Source organism: Dendrobates tinctorius, unplaced genomic scaffold (genome assembly GCF_039654945.1).
Source record: "Dendrobates tinctorius isolate UK_male_01 unplaced genomic scaffold, ASM3965494v1 ptg000160l, whole genome shotgun sequence".
Classification (NCBI taxonomy): Eukaryota; Metazoa; Chordata; class Amphibia; order Anura; family Dendrobatidae; genus Dendrobates; species Dendrobates tinctorius.
This window is the reverse complement of record NW_027361827.1, coordinates 16,436,475-16,453,815: the sequence shown is the minus strand read 5'-3', so window position 1 is coordinate 16,453,815 and position 17,341 is coordinate 16,436,475. Positions and strand designations below refer to the sequence as shown.

Here is a 17,341-nt window from a genome sequence, read left to right as displayed (position 1 = left end):
TCTCTTTGTTCAGGGAGCATCTCTGTCTTTGCTAAATAAAAACCCACCGTATTTACCCCCATTTCGTGATCTATGTTGGAATATAATGAATTTACATCCAACAAGATAAAGGAATAGTTATCTTCCCATTCAATATCCCTCAGTTCCTCGATTAATTGTGTGGAATCTCTCAAATGTGAAGGAAGAGACTTTACTAGATTTTGTAAAAACAAGTCAATATAATGAGAAATTATGTAGCAAAAGAGAGAAAGGATGTCACTCACTGTTCTATCATAGAAATTCTTTATTGGTTAAAAGGCATTGGCTCGGGAGGAAAGTACAGAGAGTGGACAATGGCCGTTTCATGCATTTGCGCTTCAACGGGTCCTGAGACTGGAATGCAGGCAGGTGAGAATTAAAGCACACACACATGTGAACACACCTCCTGATCTCCGACTCACACTCCCACAATTGTTATGAATGAGTCACCGTAGGAGGCAAAAACAGAAATACTAGCTAAGTCCAGAAAACCAGAGAAGTTGGCAGCTATCGGATTGCAGACCCCTGAACCTAACAACAACAACTAGCAGTAGCCGTGGGGGGTTCCTACGGTGCCCTAGACTCCTCGATCACAGCCGGAGAACTACATAGCCTAAAGACAGAAAGGGAAATCGAAACTGCCCCAGAGCAGACCCCAAAGCAATAGGCAGCCCCCAACATATAATGAAGGTGAAGCAAGATGAAAAAACACTCACACAGATAGAAAGATAGGCTGAGCAAATGATGGGGCCCAAGCTAACTAAATAGGACAGAATAGAAAAGCTGCTGTCTGCAATCCACCAAAACCCTCTCAAAAACAAGAGCCAACAGACTGATAGGGAAAAAAGCCCTGAAGATGCTAGGCTTCAAAAAGACTATATCAGAACTCAGTTATTTTCTGGTGACAGAGCAAAAAGGAATTCAGCTCACCCCAGCAGGGAAAAGCAAAATCCAGAAAAACAAGGCAAAACAAAACCAAAACACAAATGCAAAAAGTAGAGCAGAAAACTTAGCTTTTGAGGAGCAGGAATCAGACTGGTCTCCAAGAATCCCTCAGAGTAATCACCCGCAAGGCAGAAGGGCGTCAGCTGCCTTATATCCAGTCAGCAATCCCAGTCACCCAGTCATCATCATTCTGCTCAGGTGCTTTGGAATCAGCCTCACTACCTTCCTTCACCAGAAGAGGGAGATCATCAGACCTCAATGGTGAAGGGGAAAATGAACTCACAACAGTACACCCAAAATCTCTATTTAATCCTCATCAACACAGAGGACCAAATATAGACAACTTCTCTGGTTTTCTGGACTTAGCTAGTATTTCTGTTTTTGCCTCCTACGGTGACTCATTCATAACAGTGTACCTCCTTGTGGATATAGTCACTTTCTTTGTTTGTCTCTATTGGGATCAATATTTTTTTTAGATCCCCAATGTCCCCATTTCTCTCAGTCAACAAGAAATGCCTTTTAACCCCTTAATGTCCAATGACGGACACAGTCCGTCATCAGACATTTCCCCTGCTTTGATGAGGGCTCCGGCGCTGAGCCCGCATCAAAGCCGGGACATGTCAGCTGTTATGAACAGCTGACATGTGCCCGCAATAGGCGCGAGCGGAATCGCCATCCGCCCGTGCCTATTAACTAGTTAAATGCCGCTGTCAAAGCTGACAGCGGGCATTTAAATAGAATTTCCGGCTGCCGGGCCGGAAATGACGTCATCGCCGACCCCGTCACGTGATCGGGGGTCGGCGTCACGTTGCCTGGACAACCAGAGGTCTCTATGAGACCTCTATGGTTGTTCCAGGCATAAGGCTTTCAGCGCCACCCGGTGGTCGGCGCTGAAAGCACAGCAGTAAATCTGCTACATATGGGCGATCTGCTCATCGCCCATATGTAGCAGAGCCAATCGGGTTGCGCATGCTTCTAGCCTCCTATGGAGGCTATTGAAGCATGCCAAAAGTAAAAAAAAAAAAAGTTTAAAAATAAAAAAAATTAAAAAAACCTAAAAGTTCAAATCACCCCCCTTTCGCCCCAATCAAAATAAAACAGTAAAAAAAAAATCCCACATACACATATTAGGTATCGCCGCGTTCAGAATCGCCCGATCTATCAATAAAAAAACAGCATTAACCCGATCGCTAAACGGCGTAGCGAGAAAAAAATTCAAAACGCCAGAATTATGTTTTTTTGGTCACCAAGACATTGCATTAAAATGCAATAACGGGCGATCAAAAGAACGTATCTGCACAAAAGTGGTGTTATTAAAAACGTCAGTCCGGCACAGAAAAAATAAGCCCTCACCCGACCCCAGATCATGAAAAATGAAGACGCTACGGGTCTCGGAAAATTGCGCAAATTTTTTTTTTTTTTTTAGCAAACTTTGGAATTTTTTTTCACCACTTAGATAAAAGAGGACAGACATGTTTGGTGTCTATGAACTCGTAATGACCTGGAGAATCATAATGGTAGGTCAGATTTAGCATCTAGAGAACCTAACAAAAAAGCCAAGCAAAAAACAAGTGTGGGATTGCACTTTTTTTGCAATTTCACCGCACTTGGAATTTTTTTCCCGTTTTCGCATACACGATATGGTAAAACCAATGATGTCATTTAAAAGTACAACTCGTCCTGCAAAAAATAAGCCCTCACATGGCCATATAAACGGAAAATTAAAAAAGTTATGGCTCTGGAAAGAAGGGGAGGGAAAAATGAAAATGTAAAACCAAAAATACCCCTGGTCGTTAAGGGGTTAAGAGTAAGTTTGCGAGTGTATGCATTTAAATTGAGAAAAACATCAAATGCATTCATATCTTGAGCAGAGGCAGATTTGGTTGTTTACTAGTTTCTTGGTTACTTGTTTTTTTATATATTCTCAGATTTCTATTAGATACCTTTCCTCTTTTTCCTCTTGCTCTACGAAGTAATTTGTAATATGATTCTTTTGTATTGGACTTAAAATTTGGGCTGTTTGTGAAGAGCTGATTAGTAGAGTTGAGCGATACCGTCCGATACTTCAAAGTATCGTATCGGATGGTATCGGCCGATCTTTAAAAAAAGTATCGGTATCGCCGATTCCGATACCGGAAGTCCCATTCAAGTCTATGGGACTTCCGGTATCGGAATAAGAAAAACCCTTTCCTGCCCTTGTACAGCCTCTCTGGGGTCTGTACGGGCCTTTCGGGGGGCTGTGCCGGCCTGCCAGGGGGTCTGTGCAGGCTCCGGTGGTCTGTGCCGGCCTGCCGGGGGGCTGTGCAGGCTCCGGTGGGCTGTGCCGGCCTGCCGGGGGGCTGTGCCGGCCTGCCGGGGGGCTGTGCAGGCTCCGGGGGGCTGTGCCGGCCTGCTGGGGGGCTGTGCCGGCCTGCCGGGGGGCTGTGCCGGCCTGCCGGGGGGCTGTGCAGGCTCCGGGGGGGCTGTGCCGGCCTGCCGGGGGGCTGTGCAGGCTCCGGGGGGCTGTGCCGGCCTGCCGGGGGGCTGTGCCGGCCTGCCGGTGGTCTGTGCAGGCTTCGGGGGTCTGTGCAGGCATCGTCCGATGGGACTACAAGTCCCATCGGGCGATGCCTGCTACCATGACAGTGATTGACACATTAGCCAATGATGGGACAGTAGTAGTCCCATCATCCGGCTAATCTGTTAAATGTAAAAAAAAAAAAAAAAAAATTACATGCTACATACATACAACATGCATACTACATACATGCTACATTCATACTACATACTACATACATGCTACATTCATACTACATAAATACTACATGCAACATACATACTACATATATACTACATACATACTACATACATGCTACATACATACTACATATATACTACATGCATGCTACATACATACTACATGCTACATACATACCACATATATACTACATACATACTACATACATACTACATGCATGCTACATGCATGCTACATGCTACATACATAACACATATATACTACATGCATGCTACATACATACTACATGCTACATACATACCACATACATACTACATGCATGCTACATACATACTACATGCATGCTACATACATACTACATGCTACATACTACATATATACTACATGCATGCTACATACATACTACATGATACATACTACATATATACTACATGCATGCTGCATACATACTACATGCTACATACATACTACATATATACTACATGCATGCTACATACATACTGCATGCTACATACATACTACATGCTACATACATACCACATATATACTACATACATACTACATACATACTACATGCATGCTACATGCATGCTACATGCTACATACATAACACATATATACTACATGCATGCTACATACATACTACATGCTACATACATACCACATACATACTACATGCATGCTACATACATACTACATGCATGCTACATACATACTACATGCTACATACTACATATATACTACATGCATGCTACATACATACTACATGATACATACTACATATATACTACATGCATGCTACATACATACTACATGCTACATACATACTACATATATACTACATGCATGCTACATACATACTACATACATACTACATACATACTACATGCTACATACATACTACATACATACTACATGCATGCTACATACATACTACATACATACTACATATATATGTATATATATGTATGTAGCATGCATGTAGTATATATGTAGTATGTATGTAGCATGCATGTAGTATATATGTAGTATGTATGTAGCATGTATGTAGTATGTATGTGGTATGTATGTAGCATGTAGTATGTATGTAGCATGCATGTAGTATATATGTAGTATGTATGTAGCATGTAGTATGTATGTAGTATGTATGTAGTATGTATGTAGTATGTATGTGGTATGTATGTAGCATGTAGTATGTATGTAGCATGCATGTAGTATGTATGTAGCATGCATGTAGTATGTATGTAGTATGTATGTAGCATGCATGTAGTATGTATGTAGTATGTATGTAGTATGTATGTAGTATGTAGCATGTATGTAGTATGTATGTAGTATGTATGTAGCATGCATGTAGTATGTATGTAGCATGCATGTAGTATGTATGTAGTATGTATGTAGCATGCATGTAGTATGTATGTAGTATGTATGTAGTATGTATGTAGTATGTATGTAGTATGTAGTATGTATGTAGTATGTATGTGGTATGTATGTAGCATGTAGTATGTATGTAGCATGTATGTAGCATGCATGTAGTATGTATGTAGCATGCATGTAGTATGTATGTAGCATGTATGTAGTATGTATGTAGCATGTAGTATGTATGTAGCATGTAGTATGTATGTAGCATGCATGTAGTATGTATGTAGTATTTTTTTTTTTTTTTTTTAACATTTAACACATTAGCCGGATGATGGGACTACTACTGTCCCATCATTGGATAATGTGTCAATCACTGTCATGGTAGCAGGCATCGCCCGATGGGACTTGTAGTCCCATCGGACGATGCTTGCACAGACCCCCGGACATCAGCACAGCCCCCCGGCAGGCCGGCACAGCCCCCCAGCAGGCCGGTACAGACCCCCACAGGGTGCACAGCCCCCCGGCAGGCCGGCACAGCCCCCCGGCAGGCCGGTACAGACCCCCACAGGGTGCACAGACCACCGGCAGGCCGGCACAGCCCCCCGGCAGGCCGGTACAGACCCCCACAGGGTGCACAGACCACCGGCAGGCCGGCACAGCCCCCCGGCAGGCCGGTACAGACCCCGGGCAGTCCACACAGCCCCCCGGCAGGCCGGCACAGCCCCCCGGCAGGCCGGCAGAGACCCCCGGAAGGCCCGAAATGACGGCGCATCATGATGCGCACACACCGTGCATCATGATGACGTCAGTCTGTCAATCAACTTTGAACTTCCGATTCCGATGCCGAATTCCGATATTGAAAAAATATCGGAAGTCGGTATCGGAATTCCGATACAGCAAGTATCGGCCGATACCCAATACTTGCGGTATCGGAATGCTCAACACTACTGATTAGTAGTGGTAAAATTATTTCTGAAACACTTGGACGTGTGGGACCTACAGTATCTCTAAAAAAGAGATGTTGGATATTACTGAGGATGGGAATGGTGTAGGCGCTTGTATTACTGTGGTAAATGTAGATGAGGATTCTGTATTGTCATGGATAGTTAGTTAATTTATATCAAATTCAACATTGGAAATTTCCAACCTGTGGGGAACAGTTGGAATTTCCAGTGGGGGAAGTCCTGGATTGGGGGGAGGTAATGTTGGAGCATTTTTCATTACAATGATCCTGGGCTCTAATGGAATAGTTTTTTCAATGGGTGAAGGTTTTTTCTTTTTCACATTTCTATTAAGCATAGTGTGAAGATTCTCGGGGGTAGACGCGTGACCCTGTTTTGGGAAAACATCTCCCTGATAAACCAGGGATTACATGTAGAAGGGAGAAAACTTTGAAATATTTGGTGGCCCCCAGTAAATTAAAAAAAAAACAGTTGCATTCAAAAGGAAAAAACATTAAAAAAGTATGGATGAAAGTTTATGTGGTGTTTCTCAAGGAACCGGAGTTTTTAAATGCACCTCTAAAAAACGTTGTACCTGTGGGATCCTAGATCACGGAGCTAAAACTATCAAATGTAATAGTACTGGTGAGGTCTTTGAGATTTCTCAAAGACTCACCTGTAGCAGTGATTATGTTGTATGTGTCATCACATGCAGTTGCGGTGTGCAATATGTGGGATGCACTGTGCAGACACTGCGGTCCCGCATTAATGGTCACAGAAATAGAGCAAAAAAGAGCTTTTTAAAACATAGTCTCTCAAGGCATCTGCTATTTAAACATAACAAAATTTTTAACATAAAACTGACTCCAAAAAAAAATAAAAAAGTAAAAAATAAAAGTGACTCCGGTGGAGCAGATACCCTTTGGTGTTGCGAATAGGAATGCTGTTTTAAATCGGAAAGAAACATTTTGGATATATCGTTTGGGAACATTATATCCAAATGGATTGAATGATATGATAGAGAGAGTTTGAGCGTTGCTTTTTTTTTCTCTGGGTTTTTTTCCTCTGGGTTTTTTTTCTTCTTCTTGCATCTATGTTGTCAAGGTTGGATCAATCAGTGGATGTGTTCCTGAACTTGGTCCACACCCTAAATCAAGTTTCCGAGACTGGGATAAAAGGTTTGCTACTACATATAAGTGTAACTGAATTTCATGCTATTAGAATTTGTACTGTGTTTTTATGATACCTGATGAAGGACATACGCTGTATCCGAAACGCGTTGTATCTCCTCTTTTTTAACCTATCAAATAAAAAAACATGAAATATCATCTTTGGATGTAAGTCCTGGGAAGCGCTGCCATTCATGGGCTGGATGTGCCTTTCTTGATTCAGCTCTGCTACATGTTACATCTAAGAACTCTGTGTCAGAACTGGTGACCCAGTAAACTAATTGGATCATTGGAATCAGGTTCTCTTTTCCTACATTATGCTGCTCTCAGATGAGGTAGCAAAAACCTGCTAACAGATTCCCTTTAAGAAGAAGAATCTGTAATTTTTTTTCATAATTTTCACATTCATTCTCACATCTATATACTGCATACATACCATCAGTGTAGCGCTGAATATTTTTCCACCATAGGTTTTCAAATCTCCAAGAATCTTTAAATATTGTAATCGAACCTGAGCTGCAGATATCGGCTGCTGAAATGGAGAAAGATTAACCTGCTGTATTATGTTACAAGGAATTAGAATATTAAAAAGAATCTGGGTCCGATTCATCATTGACTCTTAACAGTTTAATCAGTGAAAACGGATCAAACCCAGATGGAACTTTAAAGTACAAACTATATTTTAAACCATTTTATACAGATCTCTGAAGACTTTAAAGAGACTTTAAAGGGACTATGAGCTGTAATGCTATAGATAAGCCCCCAATGTAACCTGAAAGATTAGAGAAAGGAGTTATATTATACTCACTGGGGGGGGGGGCGGTCCAGTCTTGGTTCAATGGATGTTGCGGTCCGGCGCCTCCCATCTTCATACGATACCATCCTCTTCTTTCCTTCCTGACTTGGCTCCGGCACAGGTGCACTGCCCTGCCCTGTTGAGGGCAGAGCAGAATACTGTAGTGCGCAGGCGCCAGACCTCTCCCGGCGCCTGCGCACTGCAGGACTCTGCTCTGCTCTCAACAGGGCAGAGCAGTGGGCCTGCGCCGGAGCCACGACAGGAAGGAAAGAAGAGGATGGTATCGTATGAAGATGGGAGGCGCTGGATCGGACCGCTACACCCATTGGACCGGACCGGACGCCGGGGTGAGTATAATCTAACTTGTTTTTCTTATCTTTCAGGTTACATTGGGGGCTTATCTACAGCATTACAGAATGCTGTAGATAAGCCCCTGATGTCGGTGCCGGCAGCTCATAGTCGAAAAAAAGGGTGACAGATTCCCTTTAAAGGGAGCCTGTCTCCCATGACCTCCAAACCAGTAGCATTCACCTATTTATGAGTAAATTCCCTGCATAAGTTTAAAAAAAATCATATTGTCCCCATTTTCTATGCTAATTATGGCTTTGACTAGTCAATGGGGCATTAGTTTCCAGACTAGTCCACCCTCTTTCCATGTTATCACGCCCCTGTGGGCGTGATAACATAATTTGCAGGCGCCAGCTCCTGCAAATCGCACACACATGCGTCGCACATTTCAGCAGCGTCACTGCACCTCTGCAGTCGGGTGTACGCTTCCTGGCTTCAGAGGCGCAGTGTATATGACCAGAAGCTATCTTCTGAACTTCCGGTCACTTTCGGGTATTTTCTGTCACATTGGCCCCCCAAACTCACTTCAAATGTGAGGTGGTCCCTAAAAAAAAGTTTTTGTAAATTTTGTTGGAAAAATGGGAAATAGCTGGTCAGCTTTTAACCCTTATAATGTCCTAACAAAAAAAAAATATTTTTCCAAAATTGCGCTGATGTAAAGTGGACATGTGGGAAATGTTATTTTTTAACTATTTTGTGCAATATGACTCTCTTATTTAAGGGCACAAAAACTAAAAGATTGAAAATTGCAAAATTTTCAAAATTTTTGCCAAATATCTGTTTTCTTCATAAATAAATGCAAGTCATATCCAAGAAATTTTACCACTAACATGAAGTACAATATGTCATGAAAAAATAATGTCAGAATTAGTGGGATCCGTTCACAAAAGTGACACTGGTTAGAATTGCAAAAATTGTCTCTGTTATCAAGTACAAAATTGGCTTTGTCACTAAGGAGTCAATTCTCATTCGCAAATCATATGAGAATGGGACATATGCTCACAGACCTGTTTTTAACTGGTGTGTGTATGGCTCATTGAAACTCTTAGGTTCAGTGTACTGTCCGAGAAAGAGACAGCAGTAGGATGTGTCACGTGCATGTGTGAATGCAGCCTTAAAGGGAATCTGTCAGCAGCTTTTTGTTATGTAATCTGGCAGCACCATGAGGTTGCGACAAAGACCCCATTTCCAGTAATGTATCACTTAGTTTACTGGGTGCAACAGTTAAGATAGAGTCACAGTTTCTCTGCTGCACAGTTAATTGAGTTCAGTTGTTGATCCCTGTATAACCACACTACAGCTTTCTGTGTACATTGCATCATGACGGAGAGCTGCTATTCAGTGCTGGGGGCATGGCATGTGCCAAGTTGTCCTGCAATGAAAATCTAATGTTGATAAAATGTGGATTGTATTGAATTAGGAAAGCACATCCCAGTAATCAGGGATTCTGCTCCTATATCATGTTGCTCTTAGATTATATAGCAAGAAAACTGCTGAAATATTCCCTTTAAGTGTAATATGTACCAAACCAGCGTCGCACTAGGGTGCCAAGGGCCCGCCAGTAACCAACTCCTGGGCTCCACTTTTCAGCTACATCCAAATGTAACTTTATCATCAATCACAAATTTATATAATAATGAACTGGGTGGATTGTTAAATGAATAAGGTGCCACTTTTATCTGTACATAGTGATTCATATATATTGTGAAAAGTACTGCTCATATAAGCGTGTGGTGGCCCACTCTTGCACAGGGGCCCACTGGAGGACTCTCCTGTTCTCCTGTGGGCCAGTCCAAGCCTGTATAATAACCCATTACAAACATTGTTCTTCACCTTTTGTCTTGGTTCAAGGATGCATTGGTTCCTCTTCATATGAAAGCTAATTGCCTTCTTTATGTCCTTCCCTCTCATGTTCCGAAGTAAAGTTGGAGATAAAAAGTTATCTATCCCCCAATCTTTCCTAGTAGGAGGAAAGAACAAATAAATATATGAAAGTGAAAAAATCTCCCAGTGATGTTCCAGCGGTGTCGTCACTGGCTCTCCCGGGGATAACATATTATGTGTTACGTCCTCCTGGGAGATATGGGGTTAGAAGATCACTACATATTGTGAACTGCAGATCTTCCATTTAACCTGTGTGTTTGTGTCCCATATTAAATGTATTTGGTTTAATTTGGTGTTGTAGAGGATAACAACGCTTTCTATAGTGGTCAGAAACATGCAGCTCCATTTACGCTGCTTCTGATCTGATCATTACCTTTCCCTATAAAATCTGGCCAGACCTTCTGCCAGTGAAAGCTTTGCTTCCAGCTCCTTGGAGACGCTGTGCTGAATTGGAGATTATCATTTTACAAGGGTGAGACATGAGAATTAAGAAGGGTGTGATGGTGTGATATGTTATGTGGGTATCATTTTGTGTCTATTTACATTTTACGGATTTCCATAGTATTCTCTTGTTGCCCTGTATCATTCTGTGTATTCCCCATATTGTCTAGAGTCTCAATTACCTTCCAAAAGTCTTATAATTGAATTAGCTCACTTACTGTCTGTAGCCTGACTGTATCTATGCCTCTTGTTGAACCCCCCGTAGTGCCTTAATCCCCAAGGCACCTTTGTCAGGTCTGGGAGGCCTGAAAACCGCCCCAACCTGTCCAACTACCCCTGGACATAAGGAGGGGGCTGGGGAGGACAGGAGCTGGTCAAGTCAGACCATGTGTGGTGATGATCTTGTGAAGACGGCACATCAGAGAGAAGGAGATGCATATGGACCCATTTTATCCTCTGTCTGCTGGATTATTGGGCTCTCATCTCCTTAGACATTCATCATGTTACTGAACTGTATTCGTGTTCTGGACTATTGTATCCTCAGTGTGGTGGACTGTTTATGGACCTTTTAGTTTTGCCTATAATAAAGGTCTTGGGATTGTTCACACTTCCCGCGCTCTGTTGATTGTGTGGTATCGGAGAAGGACCCTTGACAACTGGTGGCAGCGGTGGGATCAACAGAGTGTAACCCAATGGAGAACTACCCACAGAGTGTATCCAGTTTACAAGAGAGAGCCAGAGACCTGGGCCTGAACTACCAGGGACTGACTAAAGAAGCCTTAATTGACCTACTGGTGGGTGCTAGCCTGGCCACCTCCTCCCAGATGTCTGAAGGACAAGCACTGGAGACTGGGATCCCCACCCCAAAAAGCCAGTGGTTGGTGTGGTACAAAGAAGAGATGGCGGTTCTGGGCCCCCGGCGTCTCTCAGAAGTATAAGGAAGAGGCTGCCCGCCGGGCACAGAGGAGACAAGAAGCAATGGAGCTTGAAAGAGGGAGTAATGCAATGTGGAGTGTAAACCCAACGATCCGGGAGCCTGTAAGGATCACCCGGACAGAGTTTAAGCCATTTGATGAGGCTTCCGGAGATGTGGAGGGGTTCTTCAAGGACTCTGAGCAGCAGTGTGCTGTAATGGAGGTGCACAACTCTGGCTGGATGCGCTTGTTAGTGGGACTCCTGAATGGAAGCATGGCAGAGGCTTACCGAACCATTGACTCACAGCGGAATCGGGATTATAACACTGTAAAGCAGACTATCCTGGATTACCATGCTATCACCCCAGACTCATATAGGGCCAAGTTCCGAGACCTCCCATGCACCACGGGGGATTGTTTAGGATGTATGCACATAAGATGTCCCAGGCATGTAGGAGATGGCTGGAAGCAGAAAACGCCTTTACTGTGGAAGATGTTATACAGGCGTTCCTTATAGAACAATTTCTTGCCAAGTGCCCTGCAGATGTAAGGGAATGGGTCCGGGAGCGCATGCCGTGTACCGTGGATAGAGCTGCAGCCCTGGCCGATGAAGCCCTTACTATCTGACCGCAATGGAGGAGGCTTCTGGACAATGAACCAAGGCCTGCCCCCGTGCCACGTCCCCCTCCGATTATATCTGCCCTTCCACCTAGTCACAAGCCGATGACAATCACGCCTCACAATCCTGGGCCCCAACAGTTCCTACCACGAACGGGGGGTATCACAGAGAGATGTCATGGGTATGGGCAACCTGGACATTTGCAGTTTGGCTGTCCCTCAAGGATTCGGAGGGAGCCCCACCTCGTCCAGTGCATCTTGTGCACTCCATCCTGCCTGAGGAAGAGCTACCACCCCCCACCAGAGTGGACCACCGACGACGGCACCATAGATACCCCTCCTGGAGTGTACGGACTCCGGCCTTTGTCCTTTAGCTACCCAGAGCAACGGCAACGCCACATGCAGGATGTCTTAATTGATGGATACAAATTGTCAGGATTTAGAGACACGGGGCATTCCTGACTATCGCTGACCCCCATGTGGTTCGACCCGAGGCAATTCACCAGGGTCCGCAAATTCCCATTGTCCTGGCGGGGGGTGCCCGCAAATATATACAGCGAGCTTCTGTGCGTTTGGATTATGGTTGTGGAGAAAAACTGTGTTGGACTGGAGTTATGGGAGGACTTCCTGCAGATATCCTCCTTGGGAACGACATTGGGGAGTTACAGTGCCAATTTGTGGGAGCAGTCACCCAACTGCAGGCCTTCAAGCACTATGTCATCCGGACATCACTGGGGAGCAACCACCACGAACCACTTCAGAGTTGGTAAGCAATATGTTCGCTGCTACTACATTGGGAGAGTCTTGGGACAGAGAGGAGTTTAGGAGAGAAATAGAGGGTGACAATACCTTAGCAGCCCTTAGGCGAAGGGCAGAAACTGGGAGCATGGGACATAATGGCTTCACTCGAGAAAACGGACTGTAATATCGTGTAACAAAGGTCTGTGACAAGGGCAACTCTGACGCAACGACCAGGCAACTCATTGTCCCTCAGAAGTACAGGGCACAGCTAGTCTAACTGGCCCATAATGTTAGGGTTGCGGATCGCACTAAATATAAAATATGAGAAAGTGCGATCGCAACCCGGGGTCCACCGTGCAGAGGTGGTATACTGCTGCTAGGTAATGGCGGATGCTATATGGCGGTATAAAGGAAGAACACACGCCGGTTAACAGGGCGAACTCTGTTACCTCACAGAGCCACACTACCGCAGAACATAAATGTCGGAGCCTGTTTAGCTCACAGAGCTCGGCAACGGAGCACACAGAATGCGGTCACAGAACTCTGCCCCAAGGACACGGGGTCAGAGTCCCTCTAGACCTTCTGAGCGCGTGGCGTCGCACCTGAGGACGCCACTATAGACACTGACTATGGTGGAGTGTCGAGCACATGCACCGTGGCGTGCAGAGCCACCGGTGGACACTGATGCCAGTTTCAGACTCTGCCTCTACCTACACCTAAGCCTGGGCGCTTAACAGGCTAGGCTGCACAACACATGCGTACCAAGGGTAGGGGTTTCTTAATGAGTCATTCACCAGAGACATTATTATTATTATTATTATTATTATTATTATTTATTGTTATAGCGCCATTTATTCCATGGCGCTTTACATGTGAGGGGGGTATACATAAAAACAAGTACAATAATCTTAAACAATACAAGTCATAACTGGTACAGGAGGAGAGAGGACCCTGCCCGCGAGGGCTCACAATCTTCAAGGGATGGGTGATAATACAGTAGGCGAGGGTAGAGCTGGTCGTGCACATTCATACATGCATACAACACTCACTCCTCATAGTCTGGTAATGCAGTCTATACTAGCGCATGGCCGGGTGGCTATGCGAACGTTTTATAGCCGCGTCCTTCTGGGACCTTCCTGATGGTTCAATCCGAGCTGGAGAAGGACCTGAGCATGTGATCCCCGATCTCCAATGAGAGATCGTCCCACGGGCATACTCAGTGGACCGAAAGGAGGACTTAGTCCCTTGAGTATCTTGCTGCTGACCAGCATGCGTTGCTATAGCTAGACCAGAGCTGGCAGCAGCAACCAAACCTACAGAGCTGGTCTGAGCAGCCTCGTCTGCGGCTGGACAGGAATGGGAGACTGCCGAATGCAAGGCTCGGGGTTCCTGCTGTGCAGCGACAGGAACCTGATGCCTAACACATAACATCCCCTTAGCTGGACATCAAGGGAGGAAAAGGACTGAAAAGAGACTCACCCAAAGTTTTTACTGGCCTGGCATCTTGCAGTCAGTAGCCCATTATTGCCGCACCTGCGATGTTTGCCAGCGAATGTGGCATCCAGGAGCTCGACATAAGGTACCCCTGCAATCCCTGCCCATAATTGAAGAACCATTTCAACGTGTAGCTGTCGACATCATAGGTCCTCTGGCCCACCCCAGCTGGTCAGGGAAAAAATATATCCTGACAGTGGTGGACTATGCCACTCGGTATCCTGAAGCTGTGGCCCTGTCCAGTATTACAGCAGTAAAGGTAGCCGAGGCCCTTGTTACCATCTATACCCGGGTAGGGTTTCCTAGTGAAATATTATCGGATCAAGGCACTCAGTTCATGTCAGATCTGGTCCAGTCCCTATGACATACCTGTGGTGTTCGAGCCATTCGCACCACCCCATACCACCCGCAGACCAACGGACTATGTGAACGCTTTGATGGAACCCTAAAAAATATGCTGAGGGCTTTTGTTGATGTTGAAAAAGACTGGGAAAAATACCTGCCACATCTCCTCTTCGCCTATGGGGAGGTTCCCCAAGAGTCCACAGGGTTCTACCCCTTCGAACTACTGTTTAGCCGGAAGGTCCGTGGGCCTCTCACTCTTCTGAAAGAACATTTGAAGGGAAACATCTCAGATACCGGAATGCCCATCGTTCCTTGTGTTCTAGAGTTCAGAGACCGTCTCGTCCAGCTTGCTACCTTGGCTAAAGATCATCAGCGAATGGCCCAGTCCAGACAAAAAACCTGGTACGACCATAATGCCAGGACCCGGGAATTTATGGAAGGACAACAAGTGCTCATGATTACTGCTTCCCCTGCCAACAAGCTTCAAGCAGTGTGGGAAGGCCCTTATCAGGTTGTCAAGAAAACTAATGACACTAACTACGTTATTGCCCTGGACTCTAGTGGTCAATGACAGAAAACCGTCCACAATAGCATGCTGAAAGAATACCACGACCAATCTCTGCCTGTACTAGCCGTCTGCCACCCCCCTAGTGATACCACCGATGACGAGTGTCTCCCCAATCTTCTTCAGGCTGCCCAAGCGGGAGGATCACTGGAACAAGTGTCCCTGGGCTCCCATTTATTAGATATACAAAGGGACAATATATTCGCCGTACTAAGGCCGAGGGCTGCTGCTTTCTCCTCAGAGCTGGGGAAGACTACTCTCACCAGCCACCATGTGGAAACCCCCGGACAACACCCCATCCAGCAGGCTGCCTACTGGGTTCCAGAGGCTGTCAAGACATGATAAAGGAGGAACTGGTGGAGATGAAATGACTGGGAGTTGTTCAGCCATCTTATAGTTCTTGGGCCTCTCCTGTCATCCTGGTCCCCAAGAAGGATGGTACAACACGATTCTGCATTGATTACAGACGATTAAATGATGCCACCAAGAGTGATGCTTACCCCATGCCCAGGATTGATGATTAGAGTTGAGCGATACCATCCGATACTTCAAAGTATCGTATCGGATGGTATCGGCCGATCTTTAAAAAAAGTATCGGTATCGCCGATTCCGATACCGGAAGTCCCATTCAAGTCTATGGGACTTCCGGTATCGGAATAAGAAAAACCCTTTCCTGCCCTTGTACAGCCTCTCTGGGGTCTGTACGGGCCTTTCGGGGGGCTGTGCCGGCCTGCCAGGGGGTCTGTGCAGGCTCCGGTGGTCTGTGCCGGCCTGCCGGTGGTCTGTGCAGGCTCCGGGGGGCTGTGCCGGCCTGCCGGGGGGCTGTGCCGGCCTGCCGGGGGGCTGTGCCGGCCTGCCAGGGGGTCTGTGCAGGCTCCGGTGGTCTGTGCCGGCCTGCCGGTGGTCTGTGCAGGCTCCGGGGGGCTGTGCCGGCCTGCCGGGGGGCTGTGCCGGCCTGCCGGGGGGCTGTGCCGGCCTGCCGGTGGTCTGTGCAGGCTCCGGGGGTCTGTGCAGGCATCGTTCGATGGGACTACAAGTCCCATCTGGCGATGCCTGCTACCATGACAGTGATTGACACATTAGCCAATGATGGGACAGTAGTAGTCCCATCATCCGGCTAATGTGTTAAATGTAAAAAAAAAAAAAAAAAAAAATTACATGCTACATTCATACTACATACTACATACATGCTACATTCATACTACATACTACATACATGCTACATTCATACTACATGCAACATACATACTACATATATACTACATGCATGCTACATATATACTACATGCATGCTACATACATACTACATGATACATACTACATATATACTACATGCATGCTACATACATACTACATATATACTACATGCATGCTACATACATACTACATGCTACATGCATGCTACATACATACTACATGCTACATGCATGCTACATACATACTACATACATGCTACATATATACTACATACATACTACATATATACTACATGCATGCTACATATATACTACATGCATGCTACATACATACTACATATATACTACATGCATGCTACATACATACTACATGCTACATGCATGCTACATATATACTACATACATGCTACATATATACTACATACATACTACATATATACTACATGCATGCTACATACATACTACATATATACTACATGCATGCTACATACATACTACATGCTACATGCATGCTACATACATACTACATACATGCTACATATATACTACATACATACTACATATATACTACATACATACCACATACATACTACATACATGCTACATACATACTACATACATACTACATATATACTACATGCATGCTACATATATACTACATGCTACATACATACCACATACATACTACATACATACTACATATATACTACATGCATGCTACATACATACTACATATATACTACATGCATGCTACATACATACTACATGCTACATGCATGCTACATACATACTACATGCTACATACATACCACATATATACTACATACATA

The 17,341-nt window shown here is 44.9% G+C and overlaps 1 protein-coding gene across 1 annotated transcript in view; it reads right to left on the bottom strand.

The window, feature by feature from the left end:
* Positions 1-17,341, bottom strand: part of FRMPD1 (FERM and PDZ domain containing 1) — a 508,177-nt gene that overhangs the window by 51,889 nt on the left and 438,947 nt on the right. Inside the window, exons 11-12 of the mRNA XM_073549674.1 lie at positions 10,147-10,273; positions 7,606-7,701 (exon numbers count right to left, since the gene is read on the bottom strand). Of these exons, the coding sequence (XP_073405775.1) occupies positions 7,606-7,701; positions 10,147-10,273 (223 nt within the window). The remainder of the gene's footprint in view (positions 1-7,605; positions 7,702-10,146; positions 10,274-17,341) is intronic.